Source organism: Drosophila nasuta, chromosome 3, assembly GCF_023558535.2.
Source record: "Drosophila nasuta strain 15112-1781.00 chromosome 3, ASM2355853v1, whole genome shotgun sequence".
Classification (NCBI taxonomy): Eukaryota; Metazoa; Arthropoda; class Insecta; order Diptera; family Drosophilidae; genus Drosophila; species Drosophila nasuta.
In genome coordinates this window covers 32,531,989-32,548,379 of record NC_083457.1, presented here as the reverse complement: position 1 = coordinate 32,548,379, position 16,391 = coordinate 32,531,989, and the positions used below count along the sequence as shown (strand labels likewise).

Below are 16,391 nucleotides of genomic sequence, written 5' to 3'. Positions count from 1 at the left end.
TCTCGACTCTATTTGCTGTCGACTGCTGAGCGAGCTTCGTTCTGCATTAGTGTTGGTGACTTGTACGCAACACTCTAATACACAGACACTTTAGAGCGCTCTCTCGGCAATCGCGATTCATTCAACAGGTTGCCGTAGCTTCAGCTCACACACACACAACACAGAGAGAAGAGAAGCAGCTCGCTGCTCAGTCACTAATACAAGTGCACACTTAACATCGCTCATTCGCCTCACACGCATACGAAGAAAGCGTTCGCTGTGTGTGTGTGTGTGTTGTCTTGTGTGTGAGACACACTAATACTACCAAAGCAGCAATCGCTCTCTGTGCCTCGAGTATTATTTCAGTCGCTGCCTTAGTCATTCTGTGTTTTGTGGAGCTGATGTTCATAACATGCAGTTGATAACTTGAAATAGAACTAGAATTTGTGTTAAAGATGGAAATTGCGTTGCGGAAACAGTTCGAATGTGTGATATTATTTTATTTGTCATTATCAAATGATTCAAATAAAATAAAATTAATTTATTGTTTTACATAATTCGTTTCATTTGGGAATCGTGTCAAACGATTCATGAGTTTGGTTGTGTGGTTTTGGATATACAAGTTGTACGAATCCAACAGATATATAGTGACCATATGGTGACTACCTCTCTGCATCCCTCCCCCTCTCTATCAATCACTCGTGGGTCGAGCTACATCGGCTCGAGGCAACCGAATGAGGCGATCTACCTGCTCGGGTATAAAAGCAGGCGACTCGCTCGCCAAGTGCTCAGAGAGAAAAGCAACATCGAGTTAACAGTTGATAGTTGAGTGTTATTCGCGATTATTCATATTCGTATTCAAGTAATATCACAAGTAAAAAGATCGCTACAATGGCGTTGGTTTCTGTGGCAGATTTCGAGTTGAAAGCCAAGCGCAATCTGGAGAAGAATGCCTTGGACTATTACAAGAACGGAGCAGGAGAACAAGTGACAGTCAGTCTCAATCACGAGGCATACAAAAGGTGAGTGCCACAGATTATCTGATCTATCAGTGATCGTCTACTATATGGGAGTATCTTATATTAGATTGCGTTTGCGTCCTCGGTTTCTACGCGATGTCTCCCACTTGGATGTCAGCTGCGAGATCTTGGGACAGCAGCTGCAGTGGCCCTGGGCATTGCCCCGAGTGCGATGCAGAAGCTGGCGCATCCGGATGGAGAGATTGGCATGGCACGTGCCGCTGGCAAAGCCGGCTCCATCTACATACTGAGCACGCTGTCGACGACTTCGCTGGAGGATCTGGCTAAGGCAGCACCAGACACTTGCAAGTGGTTCCAGCTCTACATCTACAAGGATCGGTGAGTGACCTATTCGCTTTCTTTCTTCCTTAATTTCTGACTTTTATAATCTCCTCTTCAGTCATGTGACTGAGCAGCTCGTCAGACGTGCTGAGCGAGCCAACTTCAAGGCCTTGGTGGTCACCATCGACACGCCCATCAATGGGGATCGTCGTGCAGATGCGAAGAACAAGTTCTGCCTGCCCTCTCATCTGAGTCTGGCCAATTTCGAAGGAGAGATGGCCCAGGGCGTCATCTCATGCGGAGGCGGCTCTGGCCTGAATGAGTATGTGGCCAGCCACTACGATCCCAGCATCACATGGAAGGATATCAAGTGGCTGCAACAGCTCACGCATCTGCCCGTCATCCTCAAGGGCATCCTCACAGCCGAGGATGCAGAACTGGCTCGCGAATGCGGCTGCTCCGGCATCATCGTCTCGAACCACGGCGGACGACAACTCGACACTGCTCCGGCCACAATTGAGGCACTGCCCGAGATCGTTGCTGCAGTGGGAAATGATCTGGTGGTCATGCTGGATGGTGGCATTATGCAAGGCAACGACATCTTCAAGGCATTGGCTCTCGGCGCCAAGACCGTCTTCATCGGTCGCCCCGCCCTCTGGGGATTGGCCACCAATGGCCAGGCGGGAGTCGAGCAGTTATTGCACGTGATGCGCGACGACTTCGAGATCACCATGAAGCTAACTGGTTGCCCCTCCTTGGCTGATATTCAACCCACCATGGTGGCCCACGAATCCACTTACTGGGACCGGCATTAAGTCGAGTCGATTCAATTTAATCCAAAGTAATCACCTGCCGACTGATTATGTTAATAATTATAAAGTTCAAATTAAGTTTGTGATGTTATTCTTAGTTTTACTCAAACAAATAAATAAAAATTTTGTATTCGTAATCATTTAAATCAACTTTTCCTTTTGTTAATTAATTGAAATTAATTGGTTAAAGCTGTAACAATAATTAACATATTAAAATACCTAATCGTATACCAATATATATTTATTTAATCATCTATATTAAAACATTAATTTGTTCTAAAGAGTCAGAATAAAGTTAACACAGAGATAAAAAAAACAATTATTGATATTTTTATACTCTTTCTTGAATGCAATATTTCATAAACAAAATAGAAACTTTGCTTACATATTTGTTATCTTATTTTTACTTAAAATATTACAATTATATTTGGTAAAACATTAATTTGTTCTAAAGAGTCAGAATAAAGTTAACACAGAGATAAAAAAAACAATTATTGATATTTTTATACTCTTTCTTGAATGCAATATTTCATAAATCATACATATTTGTTATCTTATTTTTACTTAAAATTTATATACATATATAAATTTATTTTTTACAGCCGACTGATACACGGACAGCCTGAGTTTTTCAGTATTTCGATTTTAAACCTCTAAAATCGCATTAAAGATTGTGAAGAAAATCTAAAAAGACTAAAACTATACGATAAAATTATATAGTTTGAAGAAGAAGTTTAAGAAAATGAAGAACCTAAAAGGCACACATCATTTATACGTTAGTTGATCAATTTATGCAACTAAATCTTAATATCGTTTTGATAACTGCAGTCAGTTAAAAATCAACTTTATTATAATGTGCAAAAAAGCAACAAGCATTTAAATATTAAATATATTAGTAAATTTTCTTTAAATTTGCGAAGCCAATATTCAGATAAAGAAAATGTTTACATAACTGGTTAGCTATATAAAACTCAAATATATAATTTTTATTAGTCACACCTAGTATCATATGTATTACTTTCAGAAGCCTATAACGAACACACACATCTATTCATTAACATATTGTAGTCAGCATCCAACTCCTCATCCATTCTGTATCTGCATATGGTAAATAAATATATATATAAATAAATATAATTTCGCATTGAATGCCGAATGCAAATTGATACAGATGCGACTTGTATAAGTCTCGACTCTGTTAGTACTACATATATTGAAAAATCTAATTTATTTGGAAGAGTAAAAATTATCTTTATTAAGGCACAGTCGAATATTTGGGTAAAGTTTTCTTAATTCTAGTTAGTTTGTTGAAGAGTTGTAGAATGGAAATTATTGAATATTGTTAATAGTTTTCAGTGGTGCGCACATAGTTCACGCCCGAAGGCATCGAGACCTTGTCAAAGCCCTTGGGGAACAGCTTGTTGGCTTCATCGTCGCTGACAGTGGGCAGAATCATGACCTTAGTACCAGGCTGTGATTGGTAAAGAATATATTAGTGAAATGCTTACAAAATTACTTTAAAGGGAACTCACAGTCCAGTTGGCGGGTGTAGCAATCACCTTAACACGATCAACCAGCTGCAGGGAGTCAATTACTCGAAGGATTTCACTGCAGAAGAAGAAGATAGAAGATAATTAGGAAGGAATTCGGATAGGGATCGGTATGGATTACTTACTCGACATTGCGGCCAGTGGACATGGGGTAGAACATGGAGAGGCGCACCTTGTGATCGGGGCTGATGATGAAGAGAGCGCGAATTGTCTTGCCCACCTCGGGATCCTTCTTCTGCTCCTCGTCGAGCATGCCCAGGATACGGCCAAGTCGCGTGTGGGATCGGCAATGATGGGATATGGGAAATCGCCGGGAATGTCCAGGCAATACGACTTGATGTCATTCACCCAGTCCACATGCGAGTTCAAAGCATCCACCGAGTGCGCCAAGCACTTCGTATTCCGCTTGGCGAACTCCGGCTGATGCACCGCAATCCTCCCCAGTTCCGTGGTGCACACTGGCGTAAAGTCAGCGGGGTGAGAGAAGAGCACCACCCACCTGTAGATTGTTTAATAATTGTTATATGCATGTACATATGTATATAGAGAGAGCGAGAATAGAGAAAAGTATATAGAGGAGCACTTACGATTTGCCCTGCCATTCGTGGAACTTGATCGGGCCCTTGGTGGTGTCGGCGGTGAAGTTCGGGATAGTCTGACCCAGACGCATCTTGATGGATTTGAATTATCGTTGAACTTGGAGAAACTGAGAGAGTTCTTTAGTTGCTTGGCTGAAGCACAGTTGTTCACTGAATGAATTCTCACAAGCGACGTGCCTTTTTATACGCTCAGTCCGACTCGGTTCTCTGCTTGCCAATCGAGTGAGGGAAAGAGACAAACAGACGCGAATAGAGAACCGGCAATGCTCGTTATCAAGTCTCGACTTATCTGGCATACGAATTGTATTTGTGTTTCTATTGCTGTAAACATATGTGTATATTAAGTGGAGGTTAATTAAACGACAACAACAACAATATTATTCAAATATGTTCTAGTATAAGTTACAAATGAATATCTATATCTATGATATATTGAGGTACACACGATGCAAGTTTTAATATGCAGAACGCAAAACGACATCTAAATAAGGCAAAACTATAATGCAATTTTGAAATCAAAAATGGATAAATATCGATGTACTTAAATACATAATAGATGTAATATCCAATAATATAAGTATTAATATAATTAATGATTGAGTGATGATGAATATAGAAGAAAATCATACATTTACAGTCATTTTATAATATAAAAAGTACAGTCTACAAAGCAGTTTTTATTATTTTACTTATATTTTATATGCTATATGTAATTTGCAAGTTGTGGGAATATATGAAAACCCATATGAACAAATAGGATATAAAACACCTTCGGCAAAGTTGAGAAATGAGAATTCCATATTAAACGGCATATTCCTTAAATTTTATATACATATAAAGAATTTAAAATTAGGCAAATCTGGGGAGTGAAATTCTAGTTGACAGTTGGAGAACATAAAAAACATTCCTCGATCTATTCATATATATTTAGTACATATATCGCTATGAAGGGGGTGTGTTTGATCGATCAGCTGTTTCAGAATTCGCAATCTTCAGATGAGAATGTAAACAGAGAAAGAGAGCGGTTCACTCTGTGATAGTATTAGTAAACTCACACACACACTCTCTTAGTGTATGTGTGAGTGTGAGAGAAGAGAGCATTGCTGTGTTTGATGGTGTTTGTGAGCTCAGTACGATTACCGACACAACTTTATCATCTGCTGTACGTGTGAACTCACGTATTGAACGAAGCTGACTTCGGGAATCGGAGAGAACTATTTCCGAGAGAGCGGCAGAATGTGTGAGTGTATTGGTATACAGCTGATTAAAATAGATGATTTTAACACTAAAAAAGTTCAGCAACTTCATCTGCATCGAAGTTGGCCAAAATATCTTGAGAACAGTTTCGTTTCCTTCCTCACAAGCATTCCTTTCGACACCCTGTATTTCTAATTAAGGTTAGGCGACTGTAGAACAGCCATAATAGACTTTAGACGTCGCACGTGGCCCTACCCGGTTCCCCTCCCTTCCCCGCTTCCACTACCTGCTAATCTACTCGCGAGGCATACTTAAATGGAATCGGGTCGTTGCTGTTGCTGTGGCTGTTGTTGACAAACAACTCGATCGTCATGGAATGGAAAATAACCAGAGAATTTCAAACGAAACCCACGTTATTGCGTTGCAATGGAAAATAACCAGATTATTCCGCTTCGGACTGTACTCGACTCACTTTGAAGCGACCTTCCCTTTGAATAAACATATTTTAGTATAACTTGAATATATCTTCAGGATAAGTAGCAGATATAAGTAGATTATTTAGTTGTGGTCTCCATGTGATCCTCCCCATTCGACTGTCATTTTAGGTCTGATTGTCATTCTCGAATCAATTTGCCGCCGACTGCTGAACGAGCTTCGTTCTGCATTAGTGTTGGTGATTTGTACGCAACACACTAATACACAGACACTTTAGAGCGCTCTCTCAGCAATCGCGATTCATTCAACAGGTTGCCGTAGCTTCAGCTCACACACACACAACACAGAGAGAAGAGAAGCAGCTCGCTGCTCAGTCACTAATACAAGTGCACACTTAACATCGCTCATTCGCCTCACACGCATACGAAGAGAGCGTTCGCTGCTTGTGTGTGAGTGTTGTCTTGTGTGTGAGACACACTAATACCACCAAAGCAGCAATCGCTCTCTGTGCCTTGAGTATTATTTCAGTCGCTGCCTTAGTCATTCTGTGCTTTGTGGAGCTGATGTACAGACAGTTGGTAACTTGAAATAGAACTAGAACTTGTGTTAAAGATGGAAATTGCGTTGCGGAAACAGTGCGAATGTGTGATATTATTTTATTTGTCATTATCAAATGATTCAAATAAAATAAAATTAATTTATTGTTTTACATAATTCGTTTCATTTGGGAATCGTGTCAAACGATTCATGAGTTTGGTTGTGTGGTTTTGGATATACAAGTTGTACGAATCCAACAGATATATAGTGACCATAAGGTGACTACCTCTCTGCATCCCTCCCCCTCTCTATCAATCACTCGTGGGTCGAGCTACATCGGCTCGAGGCAACCGAATGAGGCGATCTACCTGCTCGGGTATAAAAGCAGGCGACTCGCTCGCCAAGTGCTCAGAGAGAAAAGCAACATCGAGTTAACAGTTGATAGTTGAGTGTTATTCGCGATTATTCATATTCGTATTCAAGTAATATCACAAGTAAAAAGATCGCTACAATGGCGTTGGTTTCTGTGGCAGATTTCGAGTTGAAAGCCAAGCGCAATCTGGAGAAGAATGCCTTGGACTATTACAAGAACGGAGCAGGAGAACAAGTGACAGTCAGTCTCAATCACGAGGCATACAAAAGGTGAGTGCCACAGATTATCTGATCTATCAGTGATCGTCTACTATATGGGAGTATCTTATATTAGATTGCGTTTGCGTCCTCGGTTTCTACGCGATGTCTCCCACTTGGATGTCAGCTGCGAGATCTTGGGACAGCAGCTGCAGTGGCCCTTGGGCATTGCCCCGAGTGCGATGCAGAAGCTGGCGCATCCGGATGGAGAGATTGGCATGGCACGTGCCGCTGGCAAAGCCGGCTCCATCTACATACTGAGCACGCTGTCGACGACTTCGCTGGAGGATCTGGCTAAGGCAGCACCAGACACTTGCAAGTGGTTCCAGCTCTACATCTACAAGGATCGGTGAGTGACCTATTCGCTTTCTTTCTTCCTTAATTTCTGACTTTTATAATCTCCTCTTCAGTCATGTGACTGAGCAGCTCGTCAGACGTGCTGAGCGAGCCAACTTCAAGGCCTTGGTGGTCACCATCGACACGCCCATCAATGGGGATCGTCGTGCAGATGCGAAGAACAAGTTCTGCCTGCCCTCTCATCTGAGTCTGGCCAATTTCGAAGGAGAGATGGCCCAGGGCGTCATCTCATGCGGAGGCGGCTCTGGCCTGAATGAGTATGTGGCCAGCCACTACGATCCCAGCATCACATGGAAGGATATCAAGTGGCTGCAACAGCTCACGCATCTGCCCGTCATCCTCAAGGGCATCCTCACAGCCGAGGATGCAGAACTGGCTCGCGAATGCGGCTGCTCCGGCATCATCGTCTCGAACCACGGCGGACGACAACTCGACACTGCTCCGGCCACAATTGAGGCACTGCCCGAGATCGTTGCTGCAGTGGGAAATGATCTGGTGGTCATGCTGGATGGTGGCATTATGCAAGGCAACGACATCTTCAAGGCATTGGCTCTCGGCGCCAAGACCGTCTTCATCGGTCGCCCCGCCCTCTGGGGATTGGCCACCAATGGCCAGGCGGGAGTCGAGCAGTTATTGCACGTGATGCGCGACGACTTCGAGATCACCATGAAGCTAACTGGTTGCCCCTCCTTGGCTGATATTCAACCCACCATGGTGGCCCACGAATCCACCTACTGGAATCGGCATTAAGTCCAATCAATTCAATTTAATCCAAAGCAACTACCTGCCGACTGATTAGCCTAATATGTATTAGTTTAAGACCCGATTTTTACTCCTTAGATTTATAAATACAAAAGTATAAATAAATACGAAATAATATTAAAAAATCTTTTAGTTTTATTATTTAATAAATATACAAGCTCTTTATTCAAATGATATTGACTACAAGATCAAGACCAAACAGAGTGGGTTCTAAATTTGAAAACTCGTACAAATTATAAATTACAATAACTGTATATTTATTTGTTATTCTTCATATGAATTGATATTAAATGTTTTACAAATTTAAAAAAATATATATATATTATATTTCCTTAATAGACATTAAATATCGGAGTTTTAGTACATATAAATATTTCTGAAATGAAAAAAACAAAACTTTTCAGCACTTACAGAGAAGGGCGAAGGGATGGCTAATTTTTCTGAACAAGAATACATAGATTTATATAATTTAAAGGGTCGGAGGTTACTAATTATGCTGACGCAATTTAATTTTCCATATTTTAAAATCTGCTTTTATTTTAAATTCGCTAAACCTATACTAAAGAAAGTGTTTTTTCCGTGCATACTCGATTAAATATGTATCTCAATTATTTTTTCCAAATATTACTCATTAAATATTTTAAATAAAAAATAGATGCTTTGCTTATACCCTAAATAATGTATTTTATAAATAAATATTAAAATTACACAAAGTTTAATAAACTTTTTATTTATACTGCTTAAAGTTCATTCATTAAAAAGCAAAACATAAACAGAGAATGAAATGCAAAGAGAACGATTACTGCTTTGGTGGTATTAGTGTGTCTCACACACAAGACAACACTCACACACAAGCAGCGAACGCTCTCTTCGTATGCGTGTGAAGCGAATGAGCGAAGTAAAGTGTGTACTTGTATTAGTGACTGAGCAGCGCTGCTTCTCTTCTCTCTGTGTTGTATCTGTGTGAGCTGAAACGACGACAACCTGTTGAATGAATCGCGATTGCTGAGAGAGCGCTCTAAAGTGTCTGTGTATTAGTGTGTTGCGTACAAATCACCAACACTAATGCAGAACGAAGCTCGCTCAGCAGTCGGCGGCAAATTGATTCGAGAATGACAATCAGACCTAAAATGACAGTCGAATGGGGAGGATCACATGGAGACCACAACTAAATAATCTACTTATATCTGCTACTTATCCTGAAGATATATTCAAGTTATACTAAAATATGTTTATTCAAAGGGAAGGTCGCTTCAAAGTGAGTCGAGTACAGTCCGAAGCGGAATAATCTGGTTATTTTCCATTGCAACGCAATAACGTGGGTTTCGTTTGAAATTCTCTGGTTATTTTCCATTCCATGACGATCGAGTTGTTTGTCAACAACAGCCACAGCAACAGCAACGACCCGATTCCATTTAAGTATGCCTCGCGAGTAGATTAGCAGGTAGTGGAAGCGGGGAAGGGAGGGGAACCGGGTAGGGCCACGTGCGACGTCTAAAGTCTATTATGGCTGTTCTACAGTCGCCTAACCTTAATTAGAAATACAGGGTGTCGAAAGGAATGCTTGTGAGGAAGGAAACGAAACTGTTCTCAAGATATTTTGGCCAACTTCGATGCAGATGAAGTTGCTGAACTTTTTAGTGTTAAAATCATCTATTTTAATCAGCTGTATACCAATACACTCACACATTCTGCCGCTCTCTCCGAAATAGTTCTCTCCGATTCCCGAAGTCAGCTTCGTTTAATACGTGAGTTCACACGTACAGCAGATGATCTAATTGTGTCGGTAATCATACTGAGCTCACAAACACCATCAAACACAGCAATGCTCTCTTCTCTCACACTCACACATACACTAAGAGAGTGTGTGTGTGAGTTTACTAATACTATCACAGAGTGAACCGCTCTCTTTCTCTGTTTACATTCTCATCAGAAGATTGCGAATTCTGAAACAGCTGATCGATCAAACACACCCCCTTCATAGCGATATACTATATATATAGGAATAGATCGAGGAATGTTTTTATGTTCTCCAACTGTCAACTAGAATTTCACTCCCCAGATTTGCCAAATTTTAAAATTCTTTATATATTTAAATTTAAAGAATATGCCGTCTAATATGGAATTCTCATTTCTTAACTTTGCCAAAGGTGTTTTATATACTATTTGTTCATATGTTTTTTCATATATTCCCAAAATTTGCAAATTATATATAGCGTATAAAAAATAAGTAAAATAATAAAAACTGTTTTGTACATTGTACTTTTTATATTATCAAATGACTGTACATGTATGATGTTCTCCTATATATAATCATTCATCATCAATCAATCATTAATTACATTATATTTAAGTATATCGATATATATCCATTTTTGATTTCGAAATTGCATTATAGTTTTGTCTAATTTAGATGTCGTTTTGCGTTCTGCATATTAAAACTTGCATCGTGTGTACCTCAATATATCATAGATATAGATATTCATTTGTAACTTATACTAGAACATATTTGAATAATATTGTTGTTGTTGTCGTTTAATTAACCTCCACTTAATATACACATATGTTTACAGCAATAGAAACACAAATACAATTCGTATGCCAGATAAGTCGAGACTTGATAACGAGCATTGCCGGTTCTCTATTCGCGTCTGTTTGTCTCTTTCCCTCACTCGATTGGCAAGCAGAGAACCGAGTCGGACTGAGCGTATAAAAAGGCACGTCGCTTGTGAGAATTCATTCAGTGAACAACTGTGCTTCAGCCAAGCAACTAAAGAACTCTCTCAGTTTCTCCAAGTTCAACGATAATTCAAATCCATCAAGATGCGTCTGGGTCAGACTATCCCGAACTTCACCGCCGACACCACCAAGGGCCCGATCAAGTTCCACGAATGGCAGGGCAAATCGTAAGTGCTCCTCTATATACTTTTCTCTATTCTCGCTCTCTCTATATACATATGTACATGCATATAACAATTATTAAACAATCTACAGGTGGGTGGTGCTCTTCTCTCACCCCGCTGACTTTACGCCAGTGTGCACCACGGAACTGGGGAGGATTGCGGTGCATCAGCCGGAGTTCGCCAAGCGGAATACGAAGTGCTTGGCGCACTCGGTGGATGCTTTGAACTCGCATGTGGACTGGGTGAATGACATCAAGTCGTATTGCCTGGACATTCCCGGCGATTTCCCATATCCCATCATTGCCGATCCCACACGCGACTTGGCCGTATCCCTGGGCATGCTCGACGAGGAGCAGAAGAAGGATCCCGAGGTGGGCAAGACAATTCGCGCTCTCTTCATCATCAGCCCCGATCACAAGGTGCGCCTCTCCATGTTCTACCCCATGTCCACTGGCCGCAATGTCGAGTAAGTAATCCATACCGATCCCTATCCGAATTCCTTCCTAACTATCTTCTATCTTCTTCTTCTGCAGTGAAATCCTTCGAGTAATTGACTCCCTGCAGCTGGTTGATCGTGTTAAGGTGATTGCTACACCCGCCAACTGGACTGTGAGTTCCCTTTAAAGTAATTTTGTAAGCATTTCACTAATATATTCTTTACCAATCACAGCCTGGTACTAAGGTCATGATTCTGCCCACTGTCAGCGACGATGAAGCCAACAAGCTGTTCCCCAAGGGCTTTGACAAGGTCTCGATGCCTTCGGGCGTGAACTATGTGCGCACCACGGAGAACTATTAACAATCTTCAATCATTTCCATTCTACAACTCTTCAACAAACTGACTAGAATTAAGAAAACTTTACCCAAATATTCAACTGTGCCTTATTACCAATAAAAAGTCGTTAACTTTCTATAATATTCAATGTTTTAAGTAACTTTTTTCAATTGCTAAACTGTTTTTATATACAAGTTATTTATTTTACTTTTGTATTAAATAAAATGTTTATACTATAAATCTTTAAAATATTTGAGTGATTCTTAATTAAATATGTTTTACTTTAGTATTACAATGATATAGTCAATATAGTATATTATATTTTTTCAATTATTTTATACTTTTGACTCTGTCGTAAATTGTCTTTTTTTAACTTAATGTTTATAACTAAAGTAACAAATGTAAATAATTCTTTACTTTTGTATTAAAATACATTATATTTATTTTTTGCTTAATTATTAATGTTGCATAATAACTATATCTGATATAAAGTTTAACTTGTAATAGCTTCTCAGCTATTATTTTTAATATACATATGTACTATATTTAAATTGTATTAGTACTGATTGTTCATTGAAATGAATTCTCGTTTGCTTTTACTTTCGTTGTAACTAATATTTCGCGCCTGCAGTGTAAAGCTCTCGTGACAGCTTTTACCGTGTAACGGTTTTGGCCGCAGCTGTTTCTGATAAGCACAACAACGGCAAAGACAGCAACAAGAACAGTAACAACAGCAACAACAGCAACAACAGCAACAACAACAACAACTTGCTTGAGGCTTGCTTTAGGTTTGCCGCTTTGCGCTGTTTTGCACTCGCGTCAGTTGAAATTTAGCCTGGCGCGCGTGCGGTTGTTTCTCACAGGCGGCACTTAATAATAATGATAATAGTGTAACGGTGATTAAAGCTCAAAATGAACTAAGTTCTTGCTGTGCTTAGGCAAACAGTGAAACTACCGAAATAAAGTTCAAATAAAATTACAATTCGATGAAACTTATCTCTCACCTAATAGTTGCATATATTGAAATTCGACTTTTCTGAATGTAATTTGTGTTTTTTCTCTGCGAGTGCGTGCGTAACTGTGTGTGTGTGTGTCCGTGCGTGTGTATGTGTGTGCACAGTGGTCCCTAAGTGATCTGATCGTTTATGCGCGTCGCGTGCTGCGGGATTCATAGTTCTTTTTATACCATATATAAGTATTTCATGTTTTTGGCTCAAATGCAGAAAACTACTAAATTTCCGTGTTGCCCCCCAAAAAAAGTTTAGTGTCCATCTAGCAAGTGCAACAACAACAACCACAACAACAACAACAACTACAACGAGTAAACGGCGACAACAATCTGCAAAGTTTGGTGTTGTGAAAAGTTTTGATGACTCGGCACATAAAATATGCCGGATGGAACATTTACATCTTTAGCCATAAAGTGTTAAAGAGCCTCAAAAGGTAAAAGATTCCCACATCTCTCATCTGCATCCCTCCCTCATGCTCTATCAGTTTTTGTCGCCTTTGTTTCGGCCATTGGCTCTTTGAATAATGCATTCAATTATCGCATTCGGTGAACAGAAAATATAAAAATAAAACTAAAGAAAATGAAAATGAATTTGTATGTATTTCTCCTGCCAATGACTTTTGTTTGTTGCCGTTATTGTTGTTGGTCGCAAGTTGTCCTTTGGGACGTCTCGTCGCATCAAACTTATTTGGCATGCAGATGGGCGACAATATTTGATTGGTTTTGCCCCATATTATTGATAAAGCGAATGTTCGCTTTATTGAATAATTGAAGGTGTGACGCGTCCCAACAGAGAGCGAGAAAGAGAGAGAAAGAGAAGCCACAAGAGGCTCTTCAAAAATTTAATAAAATTAAGTGCCACTGTTTTAATTAAAAGCATACAACGAAATGTGGTTTTAATTTCACCATAAATTCCATTTAAAACTATATTCATTAAATTATAATTGTTGGGCGAAAAATAATAGAAACAGAATTAAATGGAAGCTTTGCATTGGCAGCGAAAAACTATTTTCAACTCATTTTGAAAGCAATTCCTTTTTTTTTGTGGCGCTCTAACATTTAAATTGAAGTTTCGTAGAGTGAGCTAATGGCAAACTTATGTTTTATATGCCCGCCTAAAAGTATGCAACATAAAAATGAATCATGCACACTGAAGGCTGAAATATTTAAGCACTTGATTGACTAATTTATTCATGTTAGTAAAGCGAACGAATCATAACGAAAATTCATATATTTTGCAGCTTATTTTTAATCCCACAAATATGGAAATCGCATGTGTTCAAACTTTATTCAATTTGTTTTTTTTTTTTAATTGGCTAAACCATTTTGATTTATTGCATTTTGAAGCAAACTGTGTTTGCTTGTGGCTTAAAACAGTCGATTTTTGCCATTTGTTGCACCACAACCGTGTAGAACCTTTATCACACGAAATGTCTCAATTGAATTGACACACAAAAAGGTTAAACTATTTAACCTTTTGGCGAGCCCAAAATACAAACAGAACAATCCTCTCTCTCTTGATATGTCCCCCACGCACTCTCTGTAAGCGAAGTTGTCTGCACAAAAGCTAAATAAATAAATATTTAAATATAATTTCAAGCTTATCAGGGATAATTTTCAGGGACAGACAAAAAAAAGTTGAAAGTCAGCCTGCCGGCAAATTCGCTATAGAAAGAGTGAGAGAGAGATAGGGAGACGAGTGTTGAACAAGGATAGCGAGAGAGATCAGTTGGTATTAAAAAAACTGCTTTGGCGAATTATTTATATTTTTGTTGTGTTCATTTTTTTACTGTAATTTGGCGCAGATCTCGCACTTCATGAAATGTTAATTTTAATTAAGAGCTGCTGGAAAAAAATGCGCTCAAGAGACATAGAACGTGAGAGAGAGTGATAGAGAAAGGGGGGTAGACAAAAGGACAGCATTAAAAGGTAACAATGATAAAGACAATACGAAAACGTGCAGCTTGACGAGCTGTGACGATGATGTAGGAGGAAGTGCGCACGGAACTCGTCCTGGTCGCGGCAGCAGTCGTTGTAAAAAAGCGGGTCAAGTTATTCTTATAAAATATTCCAAGAGCTCGACAAGTCGCCAAAAAATAACAACAATAACAGCGACAGCAACAGCGACAACGAGAACGAGAAAATGAAGAGGAAGAACAGTTGTGGCCTTTGCGGCAAGGCGAAGCTCTGACTCGGGGCCTGGGGTGAGATTGTGGGCTTAGAGTCCTTTGGATAATATAACCAAACAAGAGGCTCGCTCAAAGGCACCACAAACTGACGACTTCTTATGGGACATTGTGAGACAAAGCATAATAAATAAAGCACGAGAAGCCTCGTGCAAAGAAAAACAAAACAAAACAAAAACCTGACTGAATTGAGAGAAAGTCCTGCGAATCCTGCGAATCCATGCGAGTGGTCGAAGTTTCAATACGGTTCTGTGCATTTTAACAAAAGATTTTAATCTGACGGACAGCTTTTGGAATACATATTGCTGATCAGAGAGAAGTGCAAAGTCGCTAGCTTTGGAGTATTATCTGCTTCTTTTTTTCACTACTAACTACGAACTGAATTATGCAAGAATTTCAATAAAACTTTGATATCTACAGACAGAATTCGATTAATTAAACGATTATCTATCATAGGAAATATTAGTCAAAATCACAGTTAACTATGATATGCCTAGATATATCTCAGATCCAAGCTAATGGACTTTGCGTGCGGAGAGTGTGTGACACCTGGGACATTAACAATGGATAGGAACAAGTTTGTGTCTCATTTAAGCACACACAATGAAATCCTTCGCATTATTGTTGTGGTGCTCGTTTGTTGTTGTTGCCGTTGATGTTCTTCTTTTTCTTGATGATGATGAAGAAGCGGGCCAAAGGGACACGCGAAAGGCTTAAAACAAAGGCGAAAAACTCGGCTAGGCAATTACTGTTGATGAATATGTACGAAATATGAGCATAAGACAATTATTTCCTGTCTCTCACCCAACGCGCTTTCTCTTTCTCTTGCTCTCGCTGTTTCTTTCTCTTCCTTTTGCTGCCAGTATTCTATTCACACGACAGGCAAAATGCTAACACGCGAAAGTATTCTTTCACTAAGTATGTATTTCGTGATGAGTGCAGGCCAACTAGTTAGTATACAATATATGTATATATATATATATAGATAGATAGATGAGTGGAAGTTTGTTGAGTACATCGGACTGAAAATGATGTTAGCACCGCATGAAATACAATAATTTGTTATCCTAATGAGTCCCGGGCATCGAGTCTTGTTTGTCCCTCCATCGCCAGTCTATAAATCAAAATATGCATTTGCCTTTCGCTCGCCACAACACATAATTAAGTCTTTCCCTTTTCGACCTTTTTTTTATAACAATTTTTTTTTGCTTTTCGAATGTTGCCGTATCGTAAATAATGATTAGAATATTAAATGCGTGTGCCTTACACGGGGGCACGCATCGACGGCGAGTCAGCGAGCACAAAATTTAATTAAAATTTGTTACCAAAATGTGTTTGCATTGAATCGATAATTTAACA

The 16,391-nt window shown here is 39.5% G+C and overlaps 3 protein-coding genes and 1 pseudogene across 3 annotated transcripts; 3 read left to right on the top strand and 1 right to left on the bottom strand.

The window, feature by feature from the left end:
* The first annotated feature begins 442 nt into the window (after window positions 1-442).
* LOC132792921 (uncharacterized) lies at window positions 443-2,207 on the top strand (annotated as a pseudogene).
* Window positions 2,208-3,318: 1,111 nt separating this feature from the next.
* On the bottom strand, window positions 3,319-4,417 carry LOC132789634 (peroxiredoxin-6-like). Its single transcript, XM_060797779.1, is given in 5 exon segments — window positions 3,319-3,563; window positions 3,625-3,700; window positions 3,768-3,903; window positions 3,906-4,141; window positions 4,230-4,417. Coding segments are annotated over 5 exon segments (660 nt in total). The 5' UTR covers window positions 4,313-4,417; the 3' UTR covers window positions 3,319-3,434.
* A 2,070-nt stretch (window positions 4,418-6,487) lies between these two features.
* On the top strand, window positions 6,488-8,250 carry LOC132792763 (uncharacterized). Its single transcript, XM_060802230.1, has 3 exons — window positions 6,488-7,052; window positions 7,117-7,389; window positions 7,451-8,250. Exons 1-3 carry the CDS (start codon window positions 6,922-6,924, stop codon window positions 8,145-8,147), a joined length of 1,101 nt encoding a protein of 366 aa, XP_060658213.1. The 5' UTR covers window positions 6,488-6,921; the 3' UTR covers window positions 8,148-8,250.
* Window positions 8,251-10,881: 2,631 nt separating this feature from the next.
* Window positions 10,882-11,980, top strand: LOC132789522 (peroxiredoxin-6-like). The gene is made up of 4 exons (XM_060797583.1): window positions 10,882-11,065; window positions 11,154-11,528; window positions 11,596-11,671; window positions 11,733-11,980. Exons 1-4 carry the CDS (start codon window positions 10,983-10,985, stop codon window positions 11,859-11,861), a joined length of 663 nt encoding a protein of 220 aa, XP_060653566.1. The 5' UTR covers window positions 10,882-10,982; the 3' UTR covers window positions 11,862-11,980.
* The last annotated feature ends 4,411 nt before the right edge of the window (window positions 11,981-16,391 follow it).